The sequence below is a fragment of the Megalops cyprinoides genome, chromosome 3 (assembly GCF_013368585.1).
Source record: "Megalops cyprinoides isolate fMegCyp1 chromosome 3, fMegCyp1.pri, whole genome shotgun sequence".
In the NCBI taxonomy this organism is placed as follows: domain Eukaryota; kingdom Metazoa; phylum Chordata; class Actinopteri; order Elopiformes; family Megalopidae; genus Megalops; species Megalops cyprinoides.
This window is the reverse complement of record NC_050585.1, coordinates 4,101,110-4,119,297: the sequence shown is the minus strand read 5'-3', so window position 1 is coordinate 4,119,297 and position 18,188 is coordinate 4,101,110. Positions and strand designations below refer to the sequence as shown.

At 41.2% G+C, this 18,188-nt stretch overlaps 1 protein-coding gene across 3 annotated transcripts in view; it reads right to left on the bottom strand.

The window, feature by feature from the left end:
* cadm1a (cell adhesion molecule 1a) overlaps positions 1-18,188 on the bottom strand; it is a 262,268-nt gene that overhangs the window by 58,031 nt on the left and 186,049 nt on the right. For all 3 annotated transcript variants that reach the window (XM_036524508.1, XM_036524509.1, XM_036524510.1), the window contains exons 2-3: positions 14,785-14,805; positions 3,178-3,324 (exon numbers count right to left, since the gene is read on the bottom strand). In XM_036524508.1, the coding sequence (XP_036380401.1) occupies positions 3,178-3,324; positions 14,785-14,805 (168 nt within the window). The remainder of the gene's footprint in view (positions 1-3,177; positions 3,325-14,784; positions 14,806-18,188) is intronic.

Sequence of the window (18,188 nt, the reverse complement as noted above, 5' to 3'; positions counted from 1 at the left end):
CGTGGTTAGTGTGTTTCTCTCTAACACATTTTTCGAGAGGGGGGGGGGGGTATGGGTTTATAAATAAAACACTCCAAACGGGGATAAAATTGGAGTAATCTGGCTGGGAACTCATTAATGTTCAGTTCATGATCTTCATGATTCTTATATACATATTATATATAAGATATAAGGCATCAAAAGCAAAGGGAGGGGAAGCAAGTCACAAATTCACCCAATCTATCTGAGATACACTTGCAACACATTTTAATAAGAAAAATATATTCATGGTGTTCACAAACCAAAACAAACTGAGAGCAAAAAAATTTTTGACAGTTCAGGCATTGCAAATACCCATGGGGGACAGTCCAGTTGGTGCTGTGAAAGACTTGTATGACATTTTACACCTCAGCTACGTCGTGCTTTTCTGCGGTTTTTTTGTAGCCCCGAGCTGTTTACTGTGAATAGGGTGACCCTACAAAAGTTTATAAAAATACATAAATAAGGAAAAACAAAATGTGGTGCGGTTTGCTCAAGCATTTTCTCACAACCAATGTGTTTTTGAGCAGCCTTCACTTCATAAAACAGAAGTAGCCTTAAGAACTGTCTGAGGCCCTGTCCACACGTACACGAGTATTTTTAAAAACCTAGCTTTTTCTATGCGTTTTGGCTTTCGTCCATGTGCAAATGGCATTTTAGGTCACTGAAAATGGAGCTTTTGCAAAACGCCTTCCAGGGTGAAGATTTTCAGAAACTCCATTTTCAGTGTTGACGTGTAGACAGGGAAAATGGAGTTTTTGGTTTGTAACGTCAGAGTGTGTACTGTTATGTCCTTTGTTTGACGTCAGAGTGTGCGCTGTTATCTTTTTTGTTTACATGATTTTGTGCAATGGCAAACGTAGCCAAAATACTTTTGGTTTTAACCTTTCTGACAGGACTTTTTACATGTTTACACATACATGCACAGTTACATACATCCATACATACGATTCCCCCCTTCCTCGATGCGCCATTGTTGGTAGCCTACCAGAAGCGTTAATAACTTTTTTTTCAGGCTTCTGATTGACCAACATGGCTTTATGGTTAGGGTTATATCGCTGCCTGTTGGTTTGGCATGCTCTTGACGGCACTCGACAGCGTGTTTTTGCATTTTCATGTGGATTTTTTTAAAACGGTGCTCATGTGGATGGAGATTTTTTTAAGAATGAAGAAGGAAAACCCCCGTTTTTAAAAATACCCATGTACATGTGGACATGACCTGAGAGTGACACCCTATGCTAGGCATAGTTTATCTGCCAAAGGCTGGGTGGGGGAGTCACTGCTGCACAATTTGCTGTTCGGGTGTGCCACGACCCGGCACACCCGAACAGCAAATAAGGAAGATACGGGAAATCTGGCGGCCGACACTAAAGTGGGCACACACAATGGGGAAAACTCCCACTCGGTGGGAGTGCCCGTCCACACGACGTGCTTCCTTTTGTCAAGACCTCTTCCCCATCTCATCCGTGTTGTTCTCCTCGGGTTTAAAGGCTCCGGGGGGAACACGCCATTAATACTAAACAACTGCAATCAATTCTGATTACAGGGCCCCACCACTTTAAAAGCAGCACATCAGGGTGTTATTAGGAGGACAAGTGACAATTACGATCCTCACATGGGCAAAACCATGGCGGGCAGGAACGTGAGGAACCCCGGCGGTGCCGGAGAGCATGGCGCCTGCTCTGGAGACACTAATCCATGCCCCTGGCAATGTTTGAATGCAGCCATGCTGCCTGGTTTAACTCGTGATGCAGTTTGGCGTTTCAGCTTCGTTTAATGATAAGGCCGCTGGGTGTGAAAAGGTACAGCTTTGTGCCGGGGCAGAGGGAAGGCTTCTTTATGTTCCAAGGGATGAGGAAAAGAATTGAGAACAAAACTTGTTTGGGAGGAGGAACGATGTGAGGTGATTCATGGCTATGCCCTCCGGGCGGATTCTCAGCTGGAGTGCCCGATTTCAAAGCACCGCCCAATCACAACTTGAGGATTCCTCACCGGCAATCCCCCCTCCCCCCATGGGGGTGGTGGGCTTGGTTCGGGATACCCCCCACTGTTTGCCTGGCTTGGGGTCATGTTCTCCAGGCTGTGATGAAAAAGACATTTTGCTTGACAGCGTAAAATATTGGCATGTGGGTTTCTTTTTCTTCTCAAGAAGAAAATGTTCTCCATTCCTCTCCATTCTTCCCTTATTCTTCACCAGAAAAGTTTCAGAAAAACTCAGCCTTCCATGTGGTTAATAATACTTTGGTGCCTTTGACTAAATGGTGCCTTTGCTCAGCAGATGCCATATATTCAGCGCTAATCACACAGCTTGTAGTTGCAGTACTATCTATTTATTAAGATGGAAATTATTAATACTTGAATAATTTATACTTTGGGTATAAGTCCCTTGCTCAAGTGTACAACAGCTGTGTCCCACTTAGGAACTGAACCTGTAACTATTTTGTCACATGACCAGAGGTTTGAACACATGCACCAAGATGTCAATGGAGTTGTAATGGTGCATGTGTTTACTCTTATGTCTCCTGTGTATTTGAACATCCATCAGTGGTTCAATGTGGAAGGAAATGAAGAAGGTAAGAAAGATCAAAAAAGGCTAGTTTCATTTGGATTCTGGGCTGTTTGTTGTGTTGTCCCTTAACAGCATCCTTGAACTAGTGCCTACCTATCTATTTGTTGACATGGGCTTACAGTGGGTACTGTGATGATCCACAGGTCATTACATCAAATGAACACATTAATCGAATCCTCTATGTCTCTTATCAGATAATATAAGTCATCGCAACAGAAAAATGAAAATTTTCAAACTATCAGAGAGCAACTGTGATAGTGGCTGCTGGTGCCTCTTTCCGTAGAGTTTGCTAAATGTGCTTTTGTACAGAAAGAGGTTAGAATTTGTTTAAAAATCTTGGTGTTCACCTTGCAATCAGTAGACTGCCATGGTTATTTAGTGTCCTAGCTGCTACACCCCACTGCTGCATGGTATCAGTATTGAAATTACATACTGATCCTGTGCTGCACAGCAACAGTGCTGAAACTACACACCCATCATGCTACTGAGGTAGCGCATGGAAAAGGGGGTGACTTTGACAGTTTTATTATGTGCTTATCTTTAAACATTTGGTGTTTGCCTTTGGAGGCGGGGGTGGGGGGGGTACTCACGTCTGACGTCTCTGAAGTAGATGGTCTGTCTGTTGGGGTTGAGCAGCTGGATGACGGAGTCATCGTTGTTCTTAACTCTGCAGCTGATGGTGGCCGTCTCCCCCTCTACCACCGACACATCATCTGTCACAAGATTCTGACTTTGGACTGGATTCATGTGACAGAAAAAGGGAGAAAGGGAGATGGAGAGAGCAAGATGAGATGAAGGTTAATCCACAATTAAACTGCTGCTCGGTCAATCTCAGTGCAAAATCTACAATGGGAAAACTCTCACACATGCAGCACATCACAGAAACACACACACACACACACACACACACACAAAGTCTCTCTCTCTCTGAGAACCCATACGGTAGAGCTAAAGGCCAGGAACTATTGATTTTACTCAGGCCTGTGTAATTTATGTGTACGCCTGTATGTATTGCTGCTCTGTGGCTGAACTGTATCGTGGGCTGAGATCTGAACACACTGTGATGGCGGCTGGAATCAGCACAGAGGCTGACATGCAGTGCCCAGCACAAACAGAGGGAGTCTGGGCCTGGCCATCACACCAATGCCATTTCAGCTCTCCACTGAAGCCTGCGCTGATGACACATTAACAGGATTCAATCTGGCCTGCTAAATGCAGAGTATAAAGGTGAAATGAAGCGCACGGGGAAAACATACTCCATATATGCCACAGACTGCTCTGGACATTCAACAGCAAAAGCCAAGGCCATACATGCCATGGCAGAGTACCTTTCACACTGCCAGACTCACACAGGTAGAGGAGAGCCAATCTGAAAGGTTTTCAGGTGCATTGCAAATCACCAACACACATACACACATTGCCATGCATGCATTCATATACACAAGCACGCGCACACACATTCACAGTCTGCAACATGGGTGAAAAGAGCCAATTTTTTTGCTTCTTTACAAAATAACAAACGACCTGATCTTAACAATTGTTAATCAACACCTTGGATCTTTGACAGCATCGTTCAGTTAACCTCACGATTTTCAGAAATCCAAATAATGAGTATCAAATTAATTCCCTTCAAGAGTGTTTTACAAAGGTTCTTTTATACTCTCCATGCATTCTTTAGCAAAAAATAACAACGCTTTATGTCACAGGGGAACAGCCTGAACCTGCCTTTAAGAGAGAAAGTACCGCTGTGACAAATTATCTGAAATTCAACTAAAAATGTACAAATTAATAAAGTCAAAGCTGTGGGCGTTTCATTCTTTTAATAAGCAACATATATAATAGCACATATCCTCACTGCAGGTCTGCTGCATTGTAACATATGGCTAAAGATGTTTGCCTTGAGTTTTTATTATTTTTCATAGTAGTAATTACGATTAGTACCAGCTAAGTTGAAGTGTAAGTTACTCATAAAGTCAAACAAGTACAATTAAATTCCACTGCTAAACTTTGACAGCATTCTTCTTCTCTGCAGGTTTGAGTAACCATGCCCAGATTTCTTTCTCTGAGGAAACTGTCATTCAGCCACTTGGGGGTGCCATTCTTTTGAAACCAGTCAGTGAGACGCTCACATGTTGGACGGACAACAACCACCCCTGCTGTCTTTAATGAACTCTGCGAGCCAATGAATTAGCAGACTATGCTGGAAAGGTGAAAGGGTAAGAAACCTCAGTCTTACGTCCCTTTACTGCAGGCTGAATAAACAAAACACTGCCACTTCTGGGGGATGCAAGCCCCATACAAATTAAAAAAAAAAAAAAAAAAAACATCAGCTTCAAACAGCCAGATGTTAAATATGTGCATATGACTACTTAACAAAATGTTGACTGAACAAGATAATAAAGAAATGAAGGACAAAATAAAATAACTGTTCAGTATTTTACAATTAGTGGTGATGCAACTCCGTTATGGTAAAAAATACTGGTAAGTGCAAAGGACTGGGAGCTGGGTTGTGATGTTGTTCAGTATGCATTTCCTTACTTGGTACCTTTATCCTGGGTGACTAACACTTCTATTATTTTATTATTTTTATAACTATCCATTTATAAAGCCAGGTATTTGCAGATGCAGCTCATGATGAGTGTGCTGTTGACGGTTACACCACCAATGCCTGTCTGAGACTTGAAGCTGCAACCTTCCGGCATCATATGTACCTATTCAATTTCACTGGACAAATATGACTGTGGTCTCTTGGGTTTCATTCGCAATCCCAATGCGGTTGTGAGCACCCCATTCTGCTTTTCATATGGCCCAGTTCGCAAAGTGTGGTTACAAACAGGAGAACTGATATCGACAAGATGGCAAAAATGGTTGATAAAATCTCCTAGTGTGCTACTGAGCATTAGCTAGCATGTGTGACCAGGTAGAACAGCTGACTCCTAACAGTAGTTGTGCAGTAAACTGTGTAAGTGATATGGCAGAAATAGCTTGCTGATTAGCTAATAGCTTTGCGTGTGTGTGCGCGTGTGCGCGCTTATCCTTGGAGTTGTGGTGGCATGAGAGTAACACCCTACAATGTCATAGTGCAGAGTATTGGTTAAGCAACTCATGTTCTGCCAATAGGATGTGGGTTAGAGTACTGGGGGCACTACCATTCTCCTATTGGACAAGTCATTGAAATTGCTTCACTGTATCATACAGTATAAATGGACAGTATAGAAAATATGCCCTAAATAAGCCTGAAAACGAAGTCAATAAATAAAATTAGCAGTACAGAAAACGGGAGAGCTGTAAAGAATGGGTGATAGCAGAACTGTTGAGCTGTAAAACACACAGCAAGAGCTCCAACGTAGCTTTGCATTACTTTCAAACATATCGGCTGCATTCTCTTCACATTCAATTACAAGCACTAAAAAACAGCATCTCGGGACCCTGATCCCTGCAGCCATGGACGAGACTGCATCGCTCCACACACTCGCAGACAGACTGGCAAATGCAGAACACCCACTAAAGATGCTGTGGGTCAATGTTAGCAGCAGAATGCATTGCAGGAAAGATCACCACATACAGGCATCCCTCAGGAGTTCACACTTCAGCCTAGGAGCTGTGTAACCACATGTCAATCTCTGCTCTTTACTTCTTCATTTTTTAATGAGACAAGTCCTTTATTCAGTTTGGAATTCATTGAAAAATGACTCAGAATAGCTGTGGACATGCACACACATAAACAACTCTACAACTGCAGTGTGTTTTTGGGAAATAACTGAGCAAGTCATATATATAGCTAATTAACTGGACCCCTTAAGCCAGGGGTGTCGGCTGGAGCAGAAACTCCATCTGAAAAAACAGCACACGCGCTGGCCTTCCAGGTAATGGCTTTGCCGCCTCGGCCCACCTCCATTCAGCGGCCGCGGTGTGTGAGAAAGTGGCAATAACTGCAGTTATTAGTAAATGAAACACGGTCCCTCAGAGTGGAGGCAGGTCACACACGTGTTCCCGAGGACCGGGGTTAATGAACCCGCCGCGCACCTGGAGACAAACCTATTAGAAGTGGATTGGCCTGGGAGCACTGAAACGATGGTGGGGGCCTGGCTCGGAGAAAACACACAGCTAAATCACCGCTCCGCTGGAGGACCGTTCACATAACCGTCTGGTGAAATGTTTGCCTGTTTACGCGTTTTTTTCTCCCCAGCCCTGCATCTCTGGCCAACCCGGGCTACGCGATTCGCATTGGCTCGCATGGTGTCCAAATTGCTATGCTCTCCTTTGTAAAGGCACTGCAGTGGAGAGCCGATGCTTCTGATGGTGACAAGAGTGGGGCGAGTGCCCATGCCGCTGACCCCCACAGCTGACAGGGAGGACCTCATCTCGGTGTCAAAATCACAGAACCATCATCTTCCCATCATGTGGGTGAGAGGGGGGAAAAACCTTTCATGTCACATCCAGTTTCCCATGCTGCTTTTCACCTCAGGCTGTGTCCAATGTCCATTAAAAAAATACTCTGTATACAAAAAGTTATTGATTGCTGAGACTGTTCCATTCGCTGACTATCGTAATAATGCTAAATAATTTCAAATGTTTAATGCCCTTTAGCGGAGACTTCTCAGTTTGTTTGTGTATCTGTGAACTGCCCATTGTTCTTTGTACATTCATTGTCTTTATAGTTTCCTTTGTCAATTAAAATGTGCAACAGCACAAAACGCTTTAACAAGTTGCGGGTATGTTTTCACAAAACGCCTCTTTGTAGTGCTTTCATCTCGCTTCGTCTCTTACTAGAAGTACCCTGCCTCTCCGGAATCTGCTCAATTGTTCATTGTTAAATTTACAATTCTAAGCGAGTGCTCGATGAAAGCAAAAAGCGGCTGGCAAAACAAAAATAGCTATCGCAGAGCAAAACAAACACAAAATGCAGATATTTCTTTTGAAGGGGTCCAAAAGCCGAGATTCCCTACCCTGGAGAGAATTTAAGCTTTGCGGGGTTTAATTAAGAACAATGGCATCTTGTTTTACATGCAGATTATTTTACAGCATTTACAAACTGACCTCCTCCTACGCCTCCCTGGAAGAGAACCAGAACGAATCCCTAAAAGGCTATGGCCGTCCTTCCAGTCCCCCTCCCCAGCTCCTTCCCACAAGAGGAGAGGAGGCATCGAAGCAATTTAAAATAAACAAACAGATAAGTAAATAGCCATGTAAGCAATGCTAATGAGGAGGCAGATAAGGAGAAGGAGGAGTGGGAAAAGAGTAAGGGGCTGGGGAAGAGGGGGACTGCAGGCCCAATGCAGAAATGCTGAAATCAGCGGAAAGTGTCAGTGATGGCTGAGCGGTGATTAATGCATCAGAGGGGCCAGAGGCGGCCGGGCTGAGCTGAGCTCCACACCAGAGCGCCTTGCCATCGTGCTGTCTTTCAGGAGGGAGAGGGCTCTTTCCCCTTCCCCAGGATGGATGAACGTGGAGGGAACGCTGTGGCGGGGTACTCTCCTGTCCCTTCCAACTCGTGCTGTTCTTCTCAACAACAACGAACGCTTGCTGCAGGACTGCAGACATTTCCCCCTTTGGTATAGCCATTATCTATAAGGAACTGTAATGTCTAAGAATATACCCTGGCAATGTTAAAAGTGGCCAAGTGGCACTGAGTGGAAGCCCCTCTGCCGGGAACAGTAAACTGCTTCCAGTAAAACCTCAATTGAACATGTTTTCTTTTTAAATTATTTGGTACTTTATTTCCACCCTTTTACAGTATTTGGTGGTTTATTTCCCGAACCTTGCATAAAAAATGCATTGGGGATCAACGGGACACGGAGTCAGCTGGGATTCAGACACTTTGTCCTTAAACATTTCCCAAACAAGAAGAAAGGAAAACCCCAGAACCCAGGTACAAAGTACATCACCACCATTAGGGTTTAAGTTCCAGGCATAGCACTATGCTGTAATATGTTTCTATGCAGTGACTGGCATTGGCACACATCACTTATTAAAATAAAACAATGTAAACAAGTACTGTTGTACAATACATCAGAGCGAATTTCAGCAGGACATAACACACTGTGCCACAATACTATAGCACACCACAAAAACATATAACGTACCACGTTAAAGCAATGTGCTTACGACATAGACACAACCAAAAAAAACATAGCAAATCACTTCACAACAGCATATACAACACTATAATACAATACATTATGATAGCATACACCACACCACAATAACATATAACACAACACAGTAATTTCTACAATAACAACAAAATATTACACATCATGTAAAAGAAAAATGTTACTTCGTGCTTCAGTATCTAGGGAGTGACCATGAATGAACAGGTATATAGATAAATTGATATACATACAGTAGGAAGAAATGAATGAAAAGGGATATTAAATATACAGGCATACAAACAAAGATATAGTATATAGATGGATAGACAGAAGCACTACAGACAACATGTAAAATGTGCCTAGATGGGCTAAATGGCCTATCCCTCATCATTAGCCATTTTACAGATGTATAGACAGGTAGACAGGTTGAAAAAGAGATCAAAACAGGTGCTTCTGTCCATTTCATTAACTAAAAAAAAATGCACTATACCAGTGGTTCTCAACTCTGGTCCTGGGGACCCAGTGTCCAGCATGTTTTCAAATGATCAGCTTGTTATCAAGCAGCTGCAGCAGTTAATACCCAGTTGATCATTTGAATCAGGTGTGTTGGAGCAGGGAGGCATCTAAAACATGCTGGGCAGTGGGTCCCCAGGACTGGAGTTGAGAACCACTGCACTATACAATTGCATTTTAAAATGCACCTGCTAGAAACCGTGTGCAGAAAAATGGGGGTGAACACACCATCATTCAATAAAAGGTGATAATGGCCCCAGTGACATGAATTTGACAGAGCAGACAGGACTCAGGACGTCATGGAAAAACTGTGTTTAGGCGTCCTGGGATCTTGACCAGAATGCATCTGTGCCCGCTGGATAAGAGCTCCTGCGCTTCGTCCACTAGATTAACTGCCATGCGTGAGCTCCCGTCCCCTCATGTCTTCCACTATTGATCCCTGGGTAATCTCCCATTCGCTCTCTTTAATGACATCACACAGAATCCTTGAGCAAGTGGGACTGTCACTGGCAAGCAGCTTGTCCTTGAAGTTGAAAGGGGGCCAAATGAAGGTGTTTTTTTAAATTTTTTTTATTTTTTTCCACTGAGAACTTTAAGGACTTACCAGTTTGTTTTGCAGTTTGTGACACGTTAGATTTTCAACCCCCCCCCCCCCCCCCCCCCAAAAGTGCCAGCTTCTCTGACAGGAATCAGGCTGTGACTTATCAGAGCAGACAAAGTTGTGCAGAAACTGAAAAATACAATATTACTGTAAACAGCATATTGATCTTGTCTTTAAAAGGAGTAATTTTTTAGTCCCTTTACCCATGATAGGTTTGTAGGAAAAACTTCCCAGACAAAACACTATCCAAGGATCTAAGCAGAAAGCAGTTTCAGGTTATAACATGGAACATGAGATGACTGCAGGTATGGAGATATCACTGGTGCATAGGTGTTTGAGCAATTGCATGTCTTGGCGATGAGTGCACTGATTGCTGATACAGTAACCTCTTTCTAGTAAAACATGGAATACCACAAACTCACTGACTCAACCATCTCTTGAGTCTAAAACTGTAGGATGGCATCTGCCTCAGCACAAAAAGAAAAAAATAATAATCCAATTATGCTCCCAATAGACTGACAACTTTCAGTAACTGAACTCTCAGTTGAACTTTGTTGTTTGCCTCAAATTCTGTTATGTTACTTGTTTCTTCCCTGGTCACATATAAAAAATGCACAGGGGATCTGTCAGTACTCCAGCCCCCTAGTTGTTGTGTTTATGTTCTCCCCATCTGTCATTGTGGTCCATGTGCTTTTGTTTATTGTTTTTCCTTGTGTTCCAGCCCTGCCCTGCTCTCCGCCCTGTCCCCGCCCACCTGATTACCTCATCACCTCCACCTGCCAGCCTGCCCACCTGCTTCCCATCACCTCGTCAGCCCAGCCCTATATCTACCCTGCTTGTCTCTGTCCTGTTGCCAGTGTGTTGCAGTGTTTCATTCCCACTGTATTTTTTCCTGATAGTGGTCCCGTTTCAACCCTGCCTGCGCCTCGACGTCGTTCCTGCCTGCCGCCTTGTCCCGATTGGCTGATTTGCCTTACCTTCTGGTTCTCAACCCTGCCTGTTCCTGTTTTCTGCCCCGGTTTGCCTACAGTCTGCCTGCCTGGTCTCGACACTGCCTGTTCAGTATCTGCGATTTAGTCTGAGGATTTCATTAAAGCTGCTTGGAACCTGAAGCTATCGTGGTCTGCGTCTGAGTCCTTGCCTGAGCCCTGACAGGATCAAAGGGACATGAAGTCAGCTGAAATTCAGCCACTTTAGTGTACAACATTTCCCAAACATGTCTTCCCAACAGGAAGAAAGAAAAACCCAAGAATTCCACTTTCAAAGTACATCACTACCATTAGGCCTTAAGGTCCAGGCACACTTTATACAGTAGTATTTTCCATATGATGATTGATGATTCTAATGATTGACATTGGGAGGCGACACTTATTAAAACTATGAGTGAAAATTCTGCTACATGTAAAATTCAGAGTGAACTTCCATGAATCAGTTCCACAAACAGGGGTCATATGAGCTGGACCAATGGCAGCTGCTTCCCACCTGGCAGTGTCAATATCCATCCCACAACAGATCAGACTGCATCAGATAAACCCTCTAGTTATTCGGTGTGTGACAGTTTGGACCCACAACTTTCTGTAGAATGATATGCAGTGTTGCTTGGATCTGTACAGACCAGACATATTCACTAAAGTGAATGACTGCCATGGCATGCACAAGGCTGCTGGAAGAGTTACAGTGGATATCTGCTGACATAAAATGTTGAATGATAATAGACTAATATTAACACTAAGTAACAATAAGTGGAGGTGAGGTGGCTCCCAAATCTTCCAACTGGCATTGGTTCCTCTGTAGAGCATTGTGGGATTTGTAGTTTTTGGCTGCAGGCAAGTAGAGTATTTAATGCACCTCACTTTAACGCTTCCCACACAAATTATAGGGAAAAAATATTACTGCTGCTGCAAATTATTTTATGGAGTGATTTGATAAAGCACATTCCTGTTCTTTCAAAGATGTTTTTCTTTGAAATGGGGGGCACCTTATAATTAGACATGTAACCAATATGTCTATTAGTTGATTGCCAGTTATGTATGTGCATGCTATCAGTAAAATCTAACCATCCAAAAACTTTTCCCCCCAAACTGTTTAAAATAAACAGACTGGTAAATGTTACTGGAAGATAATGGATGGTACTGGGTAATATTCTAGGAGCAATGGGGCTCTCTTTCCAATTCCAAGCTTTTCAGTTCAAGAGATGGCTAATCTGTGCAAGGACAACACATTTTATATGCAACTGCATGTTACTGCAGAGTAATGAGAGCTTTGACAGAAAAATTACAGATTCAACACAGGCATTGCTGTTAAATGACTCAGTTCTATGCTTTCTCATTTAATTACATCAATATATTGCTTCTACGGTAGATTGCTTAACGTAATGTGCCTAAGCCAGTCATACATTCACAGCAGTGGAAGAACCTAGTATGATTGTTCACAATACAAAAACTAAGGCATTGCAGTGCAGTTCAACTTAAGTACTTGGGCAAAACTCTGTAAGTAGCTCTAGCTAGCTATAGAAATATAAATGAATTTAAGTTTTGAAGCAGCTGACATATTCTAATTTATTGAATGCACCTTCTCAAGCAATCACATTGAGCTACAAGGCTCATTTTGTTGGCTACTTGGCAACCAGAACACTTAGTTAACTAGCTATCGTTAACAGAGTGTTATGAAACTATGCTAATATGGCAAAATTCACATTCTGTTAATTATGGCCTAGGCTTTTAAAAATGACTTATTATTCTGTGGAAACACCATATTTCTTAACACATTTGTTTAAGAAAAAGCAGTGGTGTTAGGATGGAATTGGCAAAAATAAACACCTTAGTTTTTTTTATTTAAATAAACACAGTTTTCTATTTATCTCTTTTTATTTATGCAAGTGTCTGGTGCTGATCAGCAAAATCCTATGAAAAGATAAAACAAATAAACACAATTTTTATCTTACATTAACATTATTATTTCATCTTCCACTAACAACAATTAATCAATCATTGCCCTTCTCAGCCATCAACTAATCGACAGTCAGAAATGTGTGTCATTTATATCCCTACTTATAATCAGGACCGCCTTATATTTGGGTAAATGTGGCGACTAAGAAAAACACTTAATTAGAGATAATTTACGACTGTGTCTTTGGCTGCACTTAGTACAGCAATGCCAGCACTGACTTACCAGTTTGTGACAAAACACCAGAAAGTCCTTAAATAACAACAAAGCAAGATGAGAGCCCAATTAGTGCTTATTGTTTGGCTTGCTCATTCGAGAGATTTAGGAGGCTGCCTGACTCAAATAATCACAGCTCTCAGACACTTTGGAAAAAAATATGCAATTTTAAAAGGCTTGTGGCTGTTGTGCCAAGATGCCTCCCTGCTGGAAAACACCAGCTTGGGGGTGAAGGTGCATTTTTACCTAAGGCTTGGGAATAAGAGTAGGCATAGAGAACAAGGCAGGGTATGTGTATGGATACGTGAAAAATAGGATAGCGGGCACTTTTGGATGAGGGCAGTTTTCAACACACCAAAAACACAAGTGCCATTTGGTTAAATGTTCTCTTTGATTAAGCATACAGGTCTCCAGCTCTTGAGATGAGCCTGCAAATAAACATAGGCCTCAGTTAAGGTCCACATTAGGCATAAAGTTGACGTAAAAGCACATTCTGAGTCGGGCAGATTTTTGACAGCATCATAAAGCCATGAAAAAAGTTGCAGTGCTCTTCATGTTGCATGGATTCTCATAAAGACCAACTCCCTGCTGTGGTGACCTGAACAGCATGTAAACCAACTAGGTGTTTATGAGGCACTCGTGTGTTCACTTGTAAGGCACGTGCAAGTTACTCAAATAACATCAATGGAGATTGGCCTATGCTCCAGCTGGCATTTGATCCCCTGTCGTGCACTTTGATGCAGATGTGAGTGTATTGGAGGATTACATTCATCAGGCAGGGGACTTTTGATTGGTAACAATGATGCATTTGAATATTCTGAAAGATGGACATTCTTTGACAAAGTTTTGTCGGGTTTTTTTTTGTTGTAACTTGCTGGCTGACTAATATGTCATCATTCATTTTGTCAGTACTCCTTGTTCTAATTTATATGTTAATTGGTTTTATTTCTTAAGAATTTTTTAAGAATTTAACTGTATGTTTATTTTCTACGTTAAATTCGGTTTATATCAATTTCGCAGTTTACATCGTTCCTTGAAAGTTACTAATCAGCGAGCAATTGTTATTAACATGCAAATACAGTAAACAAAACTAGGTCTTCTGTGTTTCCTTTGCTGTTGCTGGAATATATGTCTTATTCTGCTTAGCTTGCTATTTTATGCTCTATTCTTTCTACCACTGCATAGCAAGAAGTCATGTTGTTCCCAAACACAGAATCATGTCCATACTATTCCATTCTTTACTCCAGTTAAAATGCTTCAGATCAAAAGAGGTGTTGCTTAAAAAATATTCAAACAGATAACAAATGTAAGTGATGGAGTCCGACACACACACTTTCTCAATGAACACATGAAATGATATTTCTACATCAAAATTGCTTTTCAACAGTGAAAGAATCTATCACTGTAACATTCACACATGGTTTGCAGTTCTTGTGCAAGAGTTCACAGTGGCGAATTGACAGCAGTGTATTTTTACCAAGCACTGTAACTCACTACTAATTGTAAAGAGGCTTATTCACTGCATGACATCTCACTTTACAGGGGTGGAGCCTTGTGAAACAACTACGCCAACATAATTTGATATGATTCTGGCACAAGAAAGCAGATCCCGCTGTCAGGGCCTTTTCCCCTCTGTACCATCTAGTGGTGAAATGAAAACAGTGTTGTTGCTTTGGGGGAACCACTCATTCAGTTAGCCATTCCAGTGAGTGAAGGACATCGCTAGGACCGCTTCTTTGATGGAAAGAAGAAATGTGAATGGAGAGAAAGGTATGGCATGCATTGTGTAAGAAAAAATGTGTGAATAAGCAGAAGGGTTAGCATACCTGGGATGTTCTGTGCAGTTCCTGTGTCACCCAACAGAAAGAAAGGAGAGAAGAGAGGTATAAGAAACAGGCCCAATTAACAAACAACCCCCTGATTAATACAAAAGCAGAAGAAAGCACACTACTGGACTACCTCTAGGGCCAATCAAATTGTGCTTCATCAATACATTTGAAAGCTTAGTGTTGTCTTTTTCATTTACGCACAATTTTTGGTTAACTTCAGAGAATGCTGGATTCAATATGTTGCAGAAGGAAGAAAAAAATCATCTTTTTCTCTTAGGGTAAAGAACAATGTTTCTTTTACTTATACTGGATAGAGGCACAACTTAAGTCAATGGCAAATGAGATCACACTTACATGCACATACATAAGATTGTGCACAGCTTTCAAACTTCCCCCTTAAGCCTACTTGCCATTATGTTCATGCCACAATTCAGTACATTGTAATGAATTAGATATAAAAATGATCTTAAATATTTTGTTATTATTCTCAAAACTATCTCCCAAATTACTGCACTGCAAACCATCATTTGGGATCAAGATGCCTGTGACCTACTTGAATGAGACATCACACAGACAAATCATTTTATAAGCAAGATCTGACATGATTCATGATGTTCATCCAAACTGAAAATATTCAACATATTCAATATTCCATACTTATAATAAGCCAGTGCATGGTGGGTGGTCAAACACCTACTTGCATGAAAATCACATAATAGGAAACAGCACTGTGAAATATGGAAAAAAGCATAAATATCACAAATTTCATATAACCACAGTGAAATAAAAGTTTATGTAAGGTACTATTTATCCATTTGCATTGAAGTGGTGGGTAACTTATATGCAAGAATGAATGCATAAGAGATACACATGAATACTTGATTTAGAAGTACAAATCCACAAGCAATAAGTCACAGATTTTGCCTTTGTGAAACTGACAGTTGACCTTTTAACATCACCATCAACAAGCAACAGTGAGGAAAAGATTTGTGTCAAGTTTAATTTAAATCCAAGAAGTGAGTTCCATGAGTCTCGGTCAGAGACTGGAAATCTGCAAGAGAGACCTTGACCTTTGACCTGGAAGGCAACAAGGTCCTGGGGACTGGTGAGGACAAGAGTCATGTTGTGTTTCATCATAGCACTTTGATAACTGGCCCTGTTGAATGCCAGAAACTACTTTTGTGTCGGATCCACACAAGGCTGTAAGGAAGGGCACTCTGAAAACACAACACCCCTTAATGAAAAACAACATAGCATTTCATTAATATCCAGATAATCTAGAGTGACTTCAGCATTTTGTACTATGTACATATTTGTAATACCAGGGGGAAAGCACAGGTAAGAGGTGCCAAACATTACAGTAATAAGGAAAAACATAAGTATACAGTACAGGTTGGTATGTCTGATATCCCTCCACTCTGCATCTGCTATTGTAAATTAGCAGCTGTTACCCATAATGCACTGCACTTGGCAGGAATTACATGTTTTAAGCTGTTTAAAGCCAACAAGAACTGTCAGTATTGTGCTTTGAGGCATATTTTAATCAGAAAATCCTGTTTCTTGCCAATATTTGACACATTTAAATCATGGTAAACACTAAATATCCTTTCTCTCTGCATGCTCAGGAACCAAGCATGTAGCATACCAACACATGTATCAGAGTGTGGAAAAACTACAAAAAAAATTGTTATTCATACCATCAATAACAATATGAATAAAATGATCACTATTATCACTAATACTGCTGTTTCTTGGGGGGGGGGGGGGTATGAAATCAGTTATGAATCAGTAGTACCTTAGCTTAGAGTACATTACCCCGCAAAAGAATTAGATTTGTGAATAAGTTTCTTCTGAAGACCATAAGGAGCATTTTCTATTTCCATAAAATACTCAACAATAGCAACAATATTCTGCAAGACTGCTGGGGCTAACTCTGCTGGTAATAATAAAGGCATGTGCCGATAATTCATTCATGCACAGTAGTTTTAATTGGGTACAAGTTCTATATATTATGCAAATATCAATGATGAGTTACTTTAAGGACAAGATATACAGTATGAAAGTGAACATTCATCTAGACAGTCAGTCTAATTTAAACTCAAATATTAAACATCAAATACTAAATGAAATGGAATTATTTGTATACATAGGCAAACATGGGACATAATACATTTGAATTCAGATGCATAACTTGTATGCCACAGTGGCCTCCCATTACCAACACTCACCAACATCCTCTTAGCATTTGTAATAAAAACTGAAAGTCTACAGTCCAACCTGCAACCCTGCTGTTCACATATACAAGACATGTGGTTGACACAGCACTACCATCAGCAATTTTCAGCAAGCTACACCTACAAGCAAAAGTATTAGGTGAGGCCTAGCAGAAAGTGGGGAATGAAAATCAATGGTGCAATCAATCTCCTACAGACATACTAATCAATGGAAAGATCATAGAGCACATCAACCAGTTTTTATTTCTAGGAAACGTAATTACAGACAGATCAAAGACGTAAAGAGACTGACATCCTTAGCAGTCGTCATAAGAATGCAAGCAGCGATCTGGAGTGAATGCAAACCTTCAGTTTGCTTATGCTCTCATTCTGCCACTACCTGTACCCAAAACTGGGACATTTATCAATAAAGATATTAGAAAGACTTAAGCAATAAAATGAGGTACCTTTGAATTTAAGCCCAGAAACTTGACCTGAACCCAATGAGACCTGACAAAACATACCAGTTTCGGGCCCTTAAATTGCATTATAGCAGTTGGGGTTGGATCAGGTCTGGCTGGATGTTAAGCTGTCAATGCGCTGCTGTCTGGAATATAGGTTAATATCTCATTTTGCATGAATGACACACCCAATGGAAATTAATGTTTTTTAAGGCTAATGGACAGCTGTTCAGACAGCAAAAAACTTTTATCTAATAGCCCCCTTGTTTTTCCTGAATATGACTGTTCATTTTGTTCAAATGTTGAGGTGAATTTTCCAGTTTTTATGTGTTTACTTGTACTGACTAACAAAAAGGAGAGGTTTTGATAAAAATTTTGATATATGTAAGCAGCTGAATGTAATTGATTTAATTTCTTTATTATTAGTAGACGGTTTTGTAATTAATAGCGTTTTCATGCGAGCCCCCCCCACGGTCACACTGGATTCGGGTTGGGTCCGGGGCAGGTAACAGATATCAGTTATCATCTTCGGGCTGGGTTTGGTTTGGGTATTAAAGTGTACATGTATGGTCGGACTCAGATTTCAGTTTCAGGCTGTGCAGATCTTTAGTTTGAATGATCATGACTATCACTGTTTCCAAAAGGGTAGAAAGCAAAAGAGTGTGAAATGTGAATGTCAAACATACACCATCACTGACATCATAAGGAAGAAACAGTTCAGCTGGTC